The sequence below is a fragment of the Mirounga angustirostris genome, unplaced genomic scaffold (genome assembly GCF_029215605.1).
Source record: "Mirounga angustirostris isolate CCGP_5_RB_7025 unplaced genomic scaffold, mMirAng1.0.hap1 SCAF_5, whole genome shotgun sequence".
Classification (NCBI taxonomy): Eukaryota; Metazoa; Chordata; class Mammalia; order Carnivora; family Phocidae; genus Mirounga; species Mirounga angustirostris.
Window position 1 is genome coordinate 15,903,459 of NW_026991713.1, and position 14,657 is coordinate 15,918,115.

The window sequence follows — 14,657 nt, forward strand, 5'->3', positions numbered from 1 at the left end:
CCCGCATCGGGCTCCCTGCTCGGCGGGGAGTCTGCTTCTCCCTCTGACCCTCCTCCCTCTCATGCTCTCTGTCTCTCATTCTCTCTCTCTCAAATAAATAAATAAAATCTTAAAAAAAAAAAATATGTTGCACAACAGCTGGTGCACGCCACAGCGGTGGCGTACTTCGCCGTGCGGACGCAGCGCTCTCTACTGCTTATCCTGGACCTGGCTTCAAAATCCTCTCAACACAGTGCTCTGGAGAACTACGAGTCAAAGACCAGAGCAGGCACATGGCTTTAAACCTTTTCTCAGGAAGAGAAGATCCACGGGCCTTATTTAAGGAAGCTAGAAGGACCCACGGTAGAGACTGCTAATACTGACCAATGTATCCAAATCAGCCTCCTCTTCCTCGGCACCTTGTCCTGCCTCCCTTGCAGTTAGATGAGGCCCCATGATTGAGTTCTGGCCAATGAACCATCAGTGGAAGTGGGCAATCCTTGTCTTTCCCTATCTTCTGAGTGAATGGAGACTTTGAAGAGCTAGGGGGACATCAGTCACAGGATGGATGGAAGTTGGGCTTCTGAAGGGCTGAATGGAGTAGCATCTCCCCGAGAGCCCACCAACCTACCCCCTGCTTTGAACTGTAATTTGAGAAATGTGGGTCTATGAGGCCACTGAGATGGGGAGCTATTTGTTCAAGAGTTCATCTGCACACACCAATAAAGGCTGACTTCACATGCCTATACCCTTCCTTGAATCATCTTATGGTGTTATTCTCAGAGGCAATGCTAGATTGGGTGAGCTCACACATTGCTCACATTCAAATTTTAAAGACCTCACAAATGTACATGATGGTGGATTTTTTCTTCTTCTTCTCTTTCTGTTCCTCAACAAACCTTCTCCATTTGGAAGACATCTCTAGTTGGGTGACTGTGACGGGACCATGGGAGTCTAAGGGTCAGCTACTCCCTCATTCCATCCCCTGCAAATCAGAACCCGGGCACTTGGTCTAGATTCTTCTGCTTGTTGGTATCTGGGACTTTAAATCTTGAGCAAATGAAGCAAAGAAGCAAGGACAGTTGAGAAATCAGTCTCTGAAGCCATAAGACTGAATCCAGCTTGGCCAGAGTCCTGTAGCTTGCATTGCCCTGGTTCCTACCCATTTTCCAAGCCTGATTCCCCAGATTAAGAAGATTCTGTGAGGTACTTTATAGCTAAGCAATAAGCTCCCTTTCCGCTTCCGTTGGTGTGGGTCCATTTCTGCTCCTTAAACCCTGTGTTCATGTGTGAGTACATGTATGCGTACACACTCCATGCAGAGGAATATTCCAGCACCAACAGCAACTGTTCTTTGCCGGGGTAATCTTTCCAAAACATAATTTCCAAAAACATAATTTCTAAAACATAACCCTCTCCTGTTTCAAAAGATTCAAATTCTTCATCTATTTCAGGACAAACCCCACAAATTTTAGCATAACATCCCAGAAACTTTTTACCTCTCTTGTTTCGCCTCCCCTCACTTTTACTTTTCTACTGGGTGCTGGCCCTTGGCTTGCCATTTCTCCACACCACTGTACTCACCATGCCCCTGGCCTGTTGTGCCTTCCCCTTTCTTAGCCCCTTGGCAATTCCTGCCTATCCTTCCTGTTGTAGCTCAAGAATGATCTCCATGAAATAGAATTTGATGGTATTACCTCTAGCACTATGTGTACTTGTTTTATGGCCCATATTACACTTTGTTGTGATGGTTCACAAGTTTGTCCTTGTTACTAGGTTATAAGCTTCTTGAGGACAGTGTCTGTCTAGTCACTGTGTATCACAACACGTAGGATACCTCTGGGCGTATAGTATATACTTAGTAGGTATTTGTTGACTGACCGACTGACTGAGTGACTAAGACCTGATCTCTTTAAGGCTCTGACAATCACCGGAAGAATCATTCTAGAACAACTACAATAAAGACTGTACAATATCCAGCCCTGAGCTACCCAAAGGTGGTTTAGGAAACAAAGAGACACTGGCTATCTTGAAATAATTTTTAATGTTTTAAAATTTAACTAGTGCACACAATACATGTTTTAGCAGAAGAATGAAAATGTGTGTATGGTGTTTAATAAAATTGACATTACAAAACAAGACCACGTTAAGAAAACTTCAAAACTAGAAGTAAACATTTAAGTAAAACAAAACAAAACAAAACAAAACACAAAACAACATGCTAAGGGATATGCTTTTAAAATCCTAATAAATGTAGTTGCTTAAATCCAGACTTGAGACATTGAGATTTACTTTGGGACTTAAAAAAGGAAAAATAAAGCTGCAGAATGCCCTTCATTTAAAATGCATTTAAAAAAAAAGTCTGCACATTGTTTTCCTGCTGGCAATTGCAATATATATATATCAAGTATATAAGAATACCAGCTGGATTCCAATCTGATGATAAAAAAAGTACACCACCTGGTCTTCCTGTTAAGTATACAGTTTACCTCAGAAAGCAACAAGAAGTCACACTACATATTACTTTTCCATGTCAGACCCTCCCTGCTACCCATACTCCAAAGTGAACAGAGTTGAAAACTACTTCAACTTAAGTGAAAATGAAAACAAAAATCTTCAGCACCTTATAGTTTCTAAGCACAGGACTACACGGGCAGAAGGGAAATATAGGAAGAGGGGGCGGAAAACGGGTAAGACCAGTGATGTGCTCTTCAGGAAAAGTTACTTATACACAGCTGCTCAGATGGATAGAATGGCTGATTTATATATTGGTCATTGTGAGAAAAAAAAAAAAAGGACTTTCAAAATTTCCTCAAATTTTGGCAGATCCCTCCAAAATGTAAAGTTCGGAGGTGATTTACCCACACAATCATTTCCTAGAACTTTATAAAATAATTAGCACCATAATGGTGGAAGTCATAGTGAGGAAAAGGAGGTAAGAAAGAAAGGAATGCTCCTTTTTACGTCCTACCCACTCTTCCCCACCAGACTATGAAGATTCAGTGAGTCCTTAGAGAACAAAATAACCAAAATGTGTTTGATGGGAATAAAGTACTTTCTAGACCGAGTCTGCCCAGACTGGAGTGTTTCCCTTAACATTTCAAAAGAAGTATTCAACTCCAGGACAAGCCGATTTCTCTAAAATCCCAATGACAGCCAGTGCCGGCTTGGCCGAGTTTTGCTTTAATGCTCAAGATTGTCAAATGATAATGATACTTAGAAGAGCATCTTGGTCACAGCGGGGTAAGAATTTAATCAGCACAGGGGGCATTTGCTAGCAAGTTATATGGTTAAAAAAAAATCCAAAGTTCAACTATTTCTTTTTCAGATGTGAACTTCACTGAGAACAGTGATCTCCTGGGGATCTGGTTTTATTGTTAACTTCCCTTATTATAAATAAATCAATTCAAACCACTCCTGCCTTATGTAAAAATATCAAAATCTTATATAAACCTTACCTATGGCCTGAGAAATGCAAGGACATTCACTAAGATATTTGTGCAAAAGTTGTTTCTCTCAGAGGGCAGGATAAATTGCAGGCAGAAAAACCAACCTCTAGAATAAAATTTTAGAAGGGATTTTTTTTTTTTTCTATTTTCACTACATGAACAAGTTTTGTCTAAAATTTGTACATAGCTTTAAAATATTTTTAATAAATTTAAGTTCTAGACAAATACTGACAATTGGTAATATAAAATGTGATTTGGTACATTTGTGGAATTTGAAGACTTACTATGTAAGTTTCTATTACACATTAATAATATTTAATTGTACATTTCAAATACAATTATGCTTACTTCACATCATTTATTCAGAACATCAATCCCCTTGGTTATTCTCACGACTTCCAACCCTTTAAGAAGTTGTACCAAAATTAAAAATCATTAGATTTGATAGTGACAAGTGAGGAAATACAACTCCTTAAGGTTGAATGAATAAGCCATATATGAATACTTAAGAAAACCTTACAAGTATTATATAGGTAATATAATTACAAATTGTTTTCTGTCCATTAAAAACATCTCTTTTGAACTTGAAAATATGCATGAATAGGGTCTAGACGATGTGCATGTTTTCTGCAATGCTAATATTACTGGATTTCACAAATTCAGGCTAACACTGCACCACGAACAGGACGGAGAATGTGCTGCATCTGTAATACCACTGGTGGAAACAGACTGGGTACCAAAGTGCTGGATTTCCAACCTCGCATCCAATGTCAGTTCCTCTTTAGTTAGAGGATGAGGCATCCGCCTTTCCCATGGCTTCCTCGCCGAAGAGCAGCTTTCGAAGTATGTTTGCATAAAATGGTCCGTACACTTGTTTGTTGAGATTCACAATGTTTGCATATTGAGAGCCTAGCACTTCTAGCTCCTGTTGAATGATGGCAAGGCCTCCTGGCACGGGAGGCATGCATTTTTGAGGACTTGGAAGACAAAGTAGGCTTTTCATGTATAGTTGGATTCGTTTATCTGGAGAAAAAGAAGATATCTTTATCTGTCCCATTATTAAAAAACATGATTTTTAAAAAGAAATGAGGATAGTAATTATGGGGGCGCCTGGGTAGCTCAGTCAGTTAAGTGGCTGCTTTTGGCTCAGGCCATGATCCCAGGGTCCTGAGATCAAGCCCCACGTCGGGCTCCCTGCTCAGTGGGAAGCCTGCTTCTCCCTCTCCCTCTGCCTGCTGCTCTGCCTACTTGTGCTATCTCTCTGTCAAATAAATACAGTCTTAAAAAAGAATAGTAATTATGGTAGGTGAATTGCAGTAATATTCTCAATTTTTTGCCCTCCCTGTATCCACGCTCTTTATGAGGTAGCTTTGCAGCTCTTCCCATCGAAGGCTGGAGACTGTTTCCCCGTGTCTTGAACTGCGGCTGGCCTTATGGCTTGTTTTGGCTGATAGAGAATGTGGCAGAAGTGCCGGTATGCTAGTTGCATGCAGAGACTCCAAGTGCCATGGTTCACATCTGCTTTCTCTACCCACCACTGCACGTGAACAAACCTGGGCTAGATGAGAGACCACACCGAGGGAAGCCCAGCTGTTCCATCGGAGGCCGTCCTAGACCAACCTATAGACAACAAGCTTGCAAACACTTGAGAGAGTCCAGGCAAGATCAGCAGAGCTACCTACCCAAGCCGCAGCTGACTGCATAAGCAAGACCAGATGAACTACCCGGGTGCCCCACAGACTTGTGAACAACACTGTATTTGTGGGGGTTTTTTAGGTTCTGGAGTTTGAGGTGCCTTGTTACACAGCAATGCAGACAAAAAAACGCAGAGCACTTTGGGAGTAGGACAGGGACTCTTCTACAAAAACTTAATACTTAATGTCCATGATTTTAGTCATGTACATGAAAGCTGAGTTTGTAAACTGGCATTGCTAGTTCAACCCCCTACAATGTTTTTTGGGGGGGCGGGGGGTTTAGAAATAGACACTCTTTAGAATCAGGGGATTTCACATAGAAATCCAAATTTCTGGTTCCTCTTGAAAAATGTAGAGATGCAAACTTGGGGGCCCAAATTACCACATGACCAGGGTGACCACACATCCAGGTTTTCCCAGGACAGTCAGAGTTTACACCTGCTGCACTGGCATAATTAACAAGAATGCTCTAAAAAGTGTCTTGGTTTGGACAATAAATTATACAGTTGCCCCACCTATGGCCAACAATCTGGAGGCACTGAGGAGGGGCTGCCCCAACTGGCACTCCAGCTGTCCGTCCTCTCCATCCTCCTACTTCCCTGCTTCAACGCAACTGCATGTGGGCGACTTTACAAAAGGACGAAATGCGTAAGTAAATGAGGCTGCAATACTACCGGACAGACCAGACCCGCTACAGGCCACACTGCCTCAAGGACTTCTTCTGGAAACGGAAACTTCACAAAGGACAGTTTACTAAAGAGAACACAGTGCACAGGATATGGACCATGATGACATTAATGAAACTCTTGTCTCCAAACACTTCTCCCAAAAGTCACACATTGCAGCTAGGTCTGACCTAGAATTCTAAGTTCCCAATGTCGCATGTCTTGTCTTAGCCAGAACTGTTTGCTCTTACTAGACGACCCTTCCCTCTCATCTCATCTCTGCCCGAAGTCCAAAACATCCTTCAATGCCAAGCCTAAAGTTACTTCCTTTCTGTGGCTTTCCCTAACATCCGTCAAACAATCATGCCGTATTATGGTTACTTGAGAACATATGTCTCTCTCTCTCTTCTTAGACGTAGAGCTGCCTGAGGGTGAGGGCTGTGTCTTTTTTATCTTTATATCCCTGGTCTGGCACATGGCAGGCACATCACAGATGCTGACTGAACTGAAGTGAGAATGGAATGAAAAAGCTCCGTAAAGGTGAATACATCCAACAGAGTCAGCGAGAAATGGGGTGGGCAGTCAAAGAGGACTTGGCATCACTCATAATTTGTCAACAAGAAGAAATCATTCGTGTAAGTATCACTTATACAACTGAAAATTACTTTTAAAAAACAGAGATAGCTACAAGCATGCAAATAATCTACATAGCAGGTAATCTATAAATAATTTTTCCCTAGTTTTCATATGCATTTGAAAAAAGCTGATTTGAAAGAAACCTTTTCTAGTTATCTTTTTAAAAGGCTAAGAACACAGTGGGAGTTGCAATCCCATTCTAAATAAACAGCACATCAACAACAAAAGAAGGCAGGGGCACCTGGGGGGCTTAGTTGGTTAAGTGTCTGCCTTTGGCTTGGGTCATGATCCTGGGGTCCCGGGATCAAGCCCAGTGTCAGACTCCCTGCTCAGCACAAAGTCTGTTTCTCCCTCTCCCCACCTTCCTACCCCACTTTGTGCCCTCTCTCTCTCTCTCTTTCAAATAAATAAATAAAATCTTGAAAAAAAAAAAAGAACAAAAGAAGGCAGACTATGGGTACCACAAACAGGGAAGGAAAACCAAGGCTAACTGGTCCTTCTTTTTTTTTTTTTTAAAGATTTTATTTATTTATTTGACAGAGAGAGAGTTAGTGAGAGCAGGAACAGAAGCAGGGGGAGTGGGAGAGGGAGAAGCAGGCTTCCCGCCGAGCAGGGAGCCCGATGTGATCCCCTAACTGGTCCTTCTTATGTCCCCAGGTTCCTCTGAGTGCTTAATTTACTCCAAGCCTTCTGCAAGCAGAAAATTAGTCAATTGTGTACTAAATTTCCTGTTAGACTGGTTGCCTGTTTCTCAGGAGCCCAGGTCTGTTTTCATCACAGATATGGTCCAAACACTTTCCTGCAAGATTGTTTAAAGAAAGAAACTCTTTCAGGGGCGCCTGGGTGGCTCAGTTGTTAAGCGTCTGCCTTTGGCTCAGGTCATGATCTCAGGGTCCTGGGATAGAGCCCTGCATCGGGCTCCCTGCTCCGCGGGAAGCCTGCTTCTCCCTCTCCCTCTGCCCCTGCTTGTGTTCCCTTTCTCGCTGTGTTTCTCTCTCTGTCAAATAAATTAAAAAATAAAATCTTTAAAAAAAAAAAAGAAAGAAAGAAACTCTTTCAAAACTGTTATTATGCTGACAAGTAGTTCTGTCTCCTCTGTGGATGAGTCAGTTTTTAGGCCAAGACTAAAATGACAGAAATGTTTGTCCAATTAGGAGCAGCCAAACTGAGACCCTGCCAAAGGCGTGCCCTTGGCTTCCAGAGTCGAAGGAGAGCCGCTCAAATGAGTCATTCGAGTTTCTAGGCAACGATACTTTGAATGAGGTTAAAAATGCTTTCAGTTTGCAAAACAGCAGAAAAGCTGGACTGGGGATAGCTGGGTGAAAAAAAAAAAAGGTGCTTTACCGAATTTTAAGAGGCCACCTTGGGGTGGGGCACCTAGCTAGGGCATCCCAGCTCCCTTCCTTCTGAAATTGCAAGTGCTTCCTTTATCTAAAGCAAGGGCACAGAGGACACCTGGATGCTCCGGCCACCATGCCAACCAACAGCAGGGCTCCAGTTCTGACTATAGTGCCCACCAGGAATGGTTAAGAATATGAGCTCTGGAGTCAGACTGGCTCGTTGAGAGTCCTTTGTCTGTAGCCAGTTGGTTATGTGAGGTATGCACCTAGTCTAAGTCTCGGATGCACTCACCCCTTGCACAAATACAGTTGATCCTTGAACGACATGGGGGTGAGGGGCACTGACCCCTCCCACGCAGTCAAAAACTTGCATATAACTTTTGACTCCCCAGAAGCCTAACTACTAATAGCCTACTGTTGACCAGAAGCCTTACTAATAACATAGTTGATTAACACATATTTTATACACGTATTCTATACTTTACTCTTATAATAAAATAAGCTAGAGAATAGAAAATGTTATTAAGAAAATTATAAGGAAGAGAATATACATTTGCAGTACTGTATCAAAGTAAATCTGCATATAAGGAGACCTGTGCAGTACAAACATGTGTTGTTCAGGGGTCGACTGTACTTATTAAATGTCATCTGTGGGTCCAGCCTGGTACAGGGACATAGAAGACAAGAGACATGCATTCCATCCTCACAAGGCCTGCGCACCCGTGGGGGCCAGTGGTATGTGGCAGAGACTGCAGACAGTCTGCCCCTCCTCCTCCCAGGTATGGGCTGTTATGCTGGAGACTAAGGGCCATGAGGACACACAGGGGTCGGCAGTGAAGGCATGCACGGAAGGCCTCAGCCCCGAGTGGCTGCAGCTATGGTGTGTTTGTCATTGCCGTCCAGAGTGATCTCTTGGTAACCCACAGTGCTGCAACCAGCACTCCTCCTTTCTGGGGAGGGGTTAAAGCCTTGAGCTTTTAGTGGCCTGGATCTCCAGCATTCCATGTCCCCAGGGGTAAGGATGAGAGAAACTATGTGAGAGCCTCAAAAATAATGATGACAAGTATTTGTACTCTTAGGGAAGTCAGTGTTGTACTTTGAGAACTTGCAGATTAGTCCATAGTTCCAATTCTATGCTCTTTTCCTCCTTCTGGTCTTTATTCCTCTCTCTCTATAGCAGACACTTACTTTGTGCCCCACATCACCTTCTCCCTCTCCTTCTGGCCACAGCACCCTGATTTGGTCTGGGGCAAATCTTCTCTTCCCTACTCTCAGACCAGGTATTGCAGGGAAAGTGGACTCATCCTGGCTCCAGGTACTGAACACACGTCTCAAGCTCCGGTTCCTTCCCCTCTGGCCACCAAGACTGATTCAAGAATGTGACTTGACCTACAGTCATGCCAACGGGAGCCAATGAGACTCAATTCTGGGGTCATTATTTGGGCCTACAGTGAAGCCAATACCTTGCTTTCCACTTGACTTCAATAAAGAAAGGTACAGCTGGAGCTGAAGCAGTCCTGCCATGCTGGAAAGAGTCAATCTGTGAAGACAGCCAGCCCGAAGGGAGGCAGTGCTGAAGGGAGGAGCTGGGGAGACCGGTGGGTGACACAGTCTGAGCTCTGACTATGCTGCGTAGGAGCCAGCCCTGCTCTGCTCTGGTTGATTATAGGAGCAAAGGCACTTCCTTTTTGCTTAAGCTAGTTCAGTCCTGTCACAGGTCACAGAGAGTCCCAACTGATGCCTTCTCCGCTTTCCCAACTCACCAACACAACTTGACACAGAGAGGGTCACTTGCCCAGGAATCAAGTACCAAAAAAGCCCACCACCATGCCCCCCAGTTCCACAGCCTCTTGACTCATTGTCTCTTTAAACCTGGCTGAGAAAGAGGCCTCAGCTTGCTTAGCCTCGCTCACAGTAGAACTGGCATCTACTTTCTTGAGCATATTCCCGGCTGGTTTGGATTGTCACACTGATCTAGGATTTTAACATACTGGTAGAATTATGGTATTTTCTTCATAAAAATCTCTTGGCTGGATAGTAAGACAGAAGGCCCTGGAACATTACCCCACTCTGTTACATATATACACAGAAGAAGCAGTGAGTCCCAAACCTTTGAAAGTACAATTTCTTTCTTTATGTTTTTAATATTTATTCTCCAAAAGGAACAGGTCATCTGTTTAAGACTAAAATGTAACTGACACTTGACATTAGTCAAAACCAGCAAGTTAAAGCAAATTGGAATTGAAGTGGAAACCAATGAAAACACAAGGACCCACCAATCAAGGACCAGATAGGATTGTCCTCCTCTTCGATGCTTGAAAATTGACCTATGAGATTAGCTTGGACCTCAGCATTTAAAATGGATAAATCTCTCTCCACCAGGGCCTTGTTAACCTCAACACAAGTCTGAACACCGATAGAATTCAGGACTTCCTTCAAGTTAAAGGTCCTAAAAAAAGCATAAAACAAAATCGCCATCAGGAATAGTTTTTTTATTCAGCAGTTTTTAAATATTTTTCAATATACCAACTTTTTTCAAATGTCTGTCATTTTTCATTTACACACAGTAAGTACTTCTATTAGCATGAACTTGGAATATAGTGACTCCTCCCAAGCACCAAACCTATGTGTAGCAGATTTTTAAATGCTTAAAACCATTCAATTCTGTAGGTACTGTTTAGTTAGGAAAGCACAGTCAGAAAAGTGCGGTCCCTGAAAATAAGTCTGCAACCCCATTTTCATGCAGGACCATCAGAAAATACCTATTTACTTCTTAAAATAAACCTTTTTGTCTGAGCAGATTCATTCATAGACTTTTTTGTTGTTGTTGTTAAATCTATGCTTATAAAATGAAGAATCCATTCCTTTATCCATGCCCGAACAGTGAATCTATAAAACAATCATAAACAAGAAATGAAGGGACACCTGGGTGGCTCAATCAGTTAAGCGGCCAACTCTTGATTTTGGCTCAGGTCACGATCCCAAGGTCCTGGGATCAAGCCTTGTATTGGGCTCTGCACTCAGCCGGAGTCTGCTTGAGGTTCTCTTTCTCCCTCTTGTTCTGCCCCTCCCCCCACTTGTGATCTCTCTCTCTCTCTCTCTCCCCCTAAAATAAACAAATAAATCTTAAAAAAAAAAAAAAGCTCATAAGAAATGAAGATATTTAGAGGTTTATACCATAATGACAAATTACCTAAAATTCTTGACCTATCATGATCAAAGATAAGAAGCTTCTTCCTATTGTTACTTTCAAGTAACCAATCAAAAATCCCAGAAAACCATAAAAAGTAATTGGCAGTGGGTTATTTAAGAGGTAAGAAAAAAGAGGTAATTAGAAAGGGCATGTGTTGGGTCCACGCTATTGGGGAACAATGATTGAAAATGGTCTCTCACGATCCAGAAATGGTCTTTAAGATAACTTTGTGCAAAATGGAAATTAGAGGATAAGAGAACAGGGGTGGGCATGGAGTATTAAAACAATGAAGCAATCGGAGAGGCAGAGCATCTATAAAGAGATGATTTAACAACTAACTAGTTATTAAAAGTGAACATTTATCGAGCACCATGTGCCAGACACCTGCACTAAGTGCTTCACAGTGAATCATCTTAAGTTCTCACATTTGTAAGTTGGCACAATTATCCATTTTTGCAAGTGAGAAAATGAGGCTCAGAGTGATTCGGGAACTTGTTCAAGGGTACCTAACGAGTCAATAGCACAGCTGGGACTTAAACCGTGGTCTGTCTGACCTGAAGCTTGACTTCTCAGTAACCACTTTGCTATATGCTTTATATGAATACTTAAGCAGCATTGTGGGTTCTCTAAAGGCTTAATAAAAATTTCTGGAAAGTAATAGTTACCCTGTGCGGGGAAATGCTAACTAAGGTAAGACCAGCTGCAAACCTAGAGAAGGTTTCTTTTCATTATAGGTCTTGGGTCCTGGAATGTAAAGTAAATGAGCTTGGCTGATTAGCACAGAAACAGTAGAAAGGGCAGGGCCTTGACACAGTTGGACCAGGCCTTAGGCCTTGATTTGCCTTTTTTCTTGATGTGCAGCCCAAGGCAAATCCTATCCTCTCTCTGACAACTTTGGATGCTATAATCACTCAGGGTACTGTTGGCTCTTAATATTCTAGGCTTTTATCAAGTAATCTTATGTGCTTTCTCAGTAATGAGCAGGAGGATGGAGGGATAGAGGCATCTCCCTTCAAAGACAGGAATGAACAATGTAAGTCCTTGAAGGCACCTGAAAGGGGAACCAGCAGGAGGAGCTGACCCATATAAGACCCATGAAAACTTCTGGTCATTGACTAAGACTAGGAATTTTCTGACTTGGACAGGATTTGCAACAGGATGATCTAAATGAAATCGTCTGGGCAACGAATTTAGCAAAAACAAGAGCTTTACTGGACTTGTGCAACATCTCTGAAGGACAGGATGTCACTACTTCTACTAAAGAGTTCATAGCAGGCTGGATCAGTCAAGTTGGTAAACATTCCATTGCAGAAAAATTATGGAGTCAGAACGACTGAGTAGGAAAGCCTCCCTGATAGGGCCTTCTAAACCCTCAGCTTGGAATTCTGATTTTTGTTTGTTCCACAGCACTGTCAAAGAAGAGCTCTTGTACATGCCCATCCTAAGCAGAAATAGGACACTCACCCTGGCATTTGTCATGGAAAAGATCTCTCCCTTCTTATGAAAGGACATCTAAACCTCCAGAGATATTAAAAGAAATTCTAGAAAAAGAAGGTGTAAGATAAGCTTCTCTAAAGTACAGTCCTAAATTTTACACCCAGACATCCAGGATTATTCACCATCTCTGAAACATACGCAGAGCCTTAATACGAGGATGAGCAGATAAAAACACATGGAACTTACTCTTTGTTCATGCCTTCGAGTAGAACAACTGAAATCCTTTTTAACCTGTTTGCAAGCTCGGGGAGGCCTTCTGTAAGAGCACCCACCATGTTGTTGGTAATTAGGGACAGGCAGGCAATAATTTTCAATTGATTCAGCTTTTCTGTCAGTTCCTGAAGACGTGCTCCATCTGTCATGAGTGTCTAGCATATTTATTTTAAATGTAAAAATAGAAAGGGAAGCTCAATACCATGAAAATATAAAACAAGCAGTGTTACATCCAAACTCCCATTTCTATCTGATTTCAGGAAAGTCATTAAACCACATGCAACACTAGACAGACTAGCTGATACACAGATCGAACTTGAGAATTAAAATATTGGAGAACTTGAGGGAAGGAAAAAAAACCCCACTCACCTCTGGTAATTCTTTTTTCTGATAATCCCACTGTAACAGTTTTAAATAACTGTTATTTAGCACCAGTGTAGGGCTCAGGCTTGGCTTAGAGCTGTTTTCAGCCCCAGGAGTTAAAGCAGTCTCAGAAAGAGAAAGTAGTTCTTCATTTACAGATTCTCTTATCCATTCTGTAGTTTGATCAAGAGCACCTGAAAGTGAAAAGGCCACAGATTTGTCCTACAGCTATTAGATCCCTTGCGTGCATTCTACATGACAGATGTTAGGTTAGGAACTGGGCATGAATGACAAGACAGGCACACCCTTAAAGGAGCTTATAGTCCAGATGGGGAGACAGCTGTAAACCAACAATTACAGCAGAATACAATAAATGCAAGAAGGCACAGTGGGAGTGGAGGGAGCAGACACTGTCCAGGACAGAGTCTAAGAAGAAGAGCTCTATAAGTGACACCTAACCATACAAAGCAAACAGAGGACAGGACTGTCACTCCAGGCCAGGCAAATGGCCCATACAAAAACCCAGAACAGTGAGAGAATACGGCACATTCTGGATGCTACGAGCATATCTGTATTGCTGGTCCATAGAAAACAAGGGAGAGTGGTAGCAGATGGCATTGGGTGGGTAGGCAGGAGCTAGCTCACACATGACCTTGAATTTTGTGCAGAGAAGGTATTTAGACTAAAAGCACTGATTATTAAACAATTTTGGATCCTGGACCCCCTGAGTGTCTGATTAGAGCTATGCCTTTCCCAAAATGCACATTCATGCTAGTGTGCACACCTTATTTTACTTTTGACTCAGTTCTAAGGCTTCCCATTAGAAACAATTTGCCTTTTATACCACATTTCTTATAAAACTGTGTATTTGGTAGAATTTATAAGGTGGAAATTGCTAAAAAAAAAAAAAATGCAGACTGAACACAGGTGCAGATTTTTAAAAAAGCACCAGAGAATGAAATACAGAATAGTAACCCTGAAATCCTTCTTCAGACCCAGCGCTTGAACGGGGGTAATTTGTGAGTGGCAACACACTAGAGCAACACCCCCCCAGAATTTCACAACTTTGCTTCTCCTCAGTTGGCAAATGTTCTTGGTTTTTCTAATTCTGTTCATAAAGATGTAAAAGACTTGTAGTCTTTTGTTTAAAGGACATCCAACAGAGAGAGAGAGTGGAAATCTTGGTGGATATAATTACAATGTGGCGTTAATAAGCATTTATACTGCAAGCTTAATTATTTACAGCTGACGCACTTAAAAGCCCATTTAGTTATCTCAAACAAAAGCAACAGTGTACCACAGTGGTTCTCAATCCTCGATGATTTTAGGATCACCTGGGGAGCTTTAAAAAGAAAGATCTTGGGCACAGCTTCTGGAGATTCTGATTTAATCAGTCTGAGATGGGGCTCAGGCATCTGTGTTTAAACACCCCAGGTGATCCTAGCAGGAAGCCAGAATTGAGTATGACCAGTAAAGCAGAAAGAGCACACGTTCAGAGTGGAACATCAGCTTTCCTCTAAGGGATCTATCTGCAGAGATGTTACTCCCACAAGCTCGTACATTGACTGCTCTATGTGGCTCCAAAGCCAAGGTCAACCCCTTGAGACACTTGTACCCTTGATTTTTCA

General features: G+C 42.2%; 1 protein-coding gene across 15 annotated transcripts in view; it reads right to left on the bottom strand.

Moving 5' to 3' along the window:
• Nucleotides 1-2,004: 2,004 nt before the first annotated feature.
• TCP11L2 (t-complex 11 like 2) overlaps nt 2,005-14,657 on the bottom strand; it is a 79,608-nt gene continuing 66,955 nt past the window's right edge. For 14 of the 15 annotated variants that reach the window (XM_064590681.1, XM_064590682.1, XM_064590678.1 and 11 more), the window contains 4 exons: nt 13,036-13,223; nt 12,640-12,821; nt 10,040-10,212; nt 2,005-4,451 (listed from right to left, as the gene is read on the bottom strand). In XM_064590681.1, coding sequence (XP_064446751.1) covers nt 4,210-4,451; nt 10,040-10,212; nt 12,640-12,821; nt 13,036-13,223 — 785 coding nt within the window. In that variant the 3' untranslated portion in view covers nt 2,005-4,209. Of the gene's footprint in view, nt 4,452-10,039; nt 10,213-12,639; nt 12,822-13,035; nt 13,224-14,657 lie in introns of those variants that run through there. The other variant, XM_054506854.2, reaches the window with a different exon arrangement.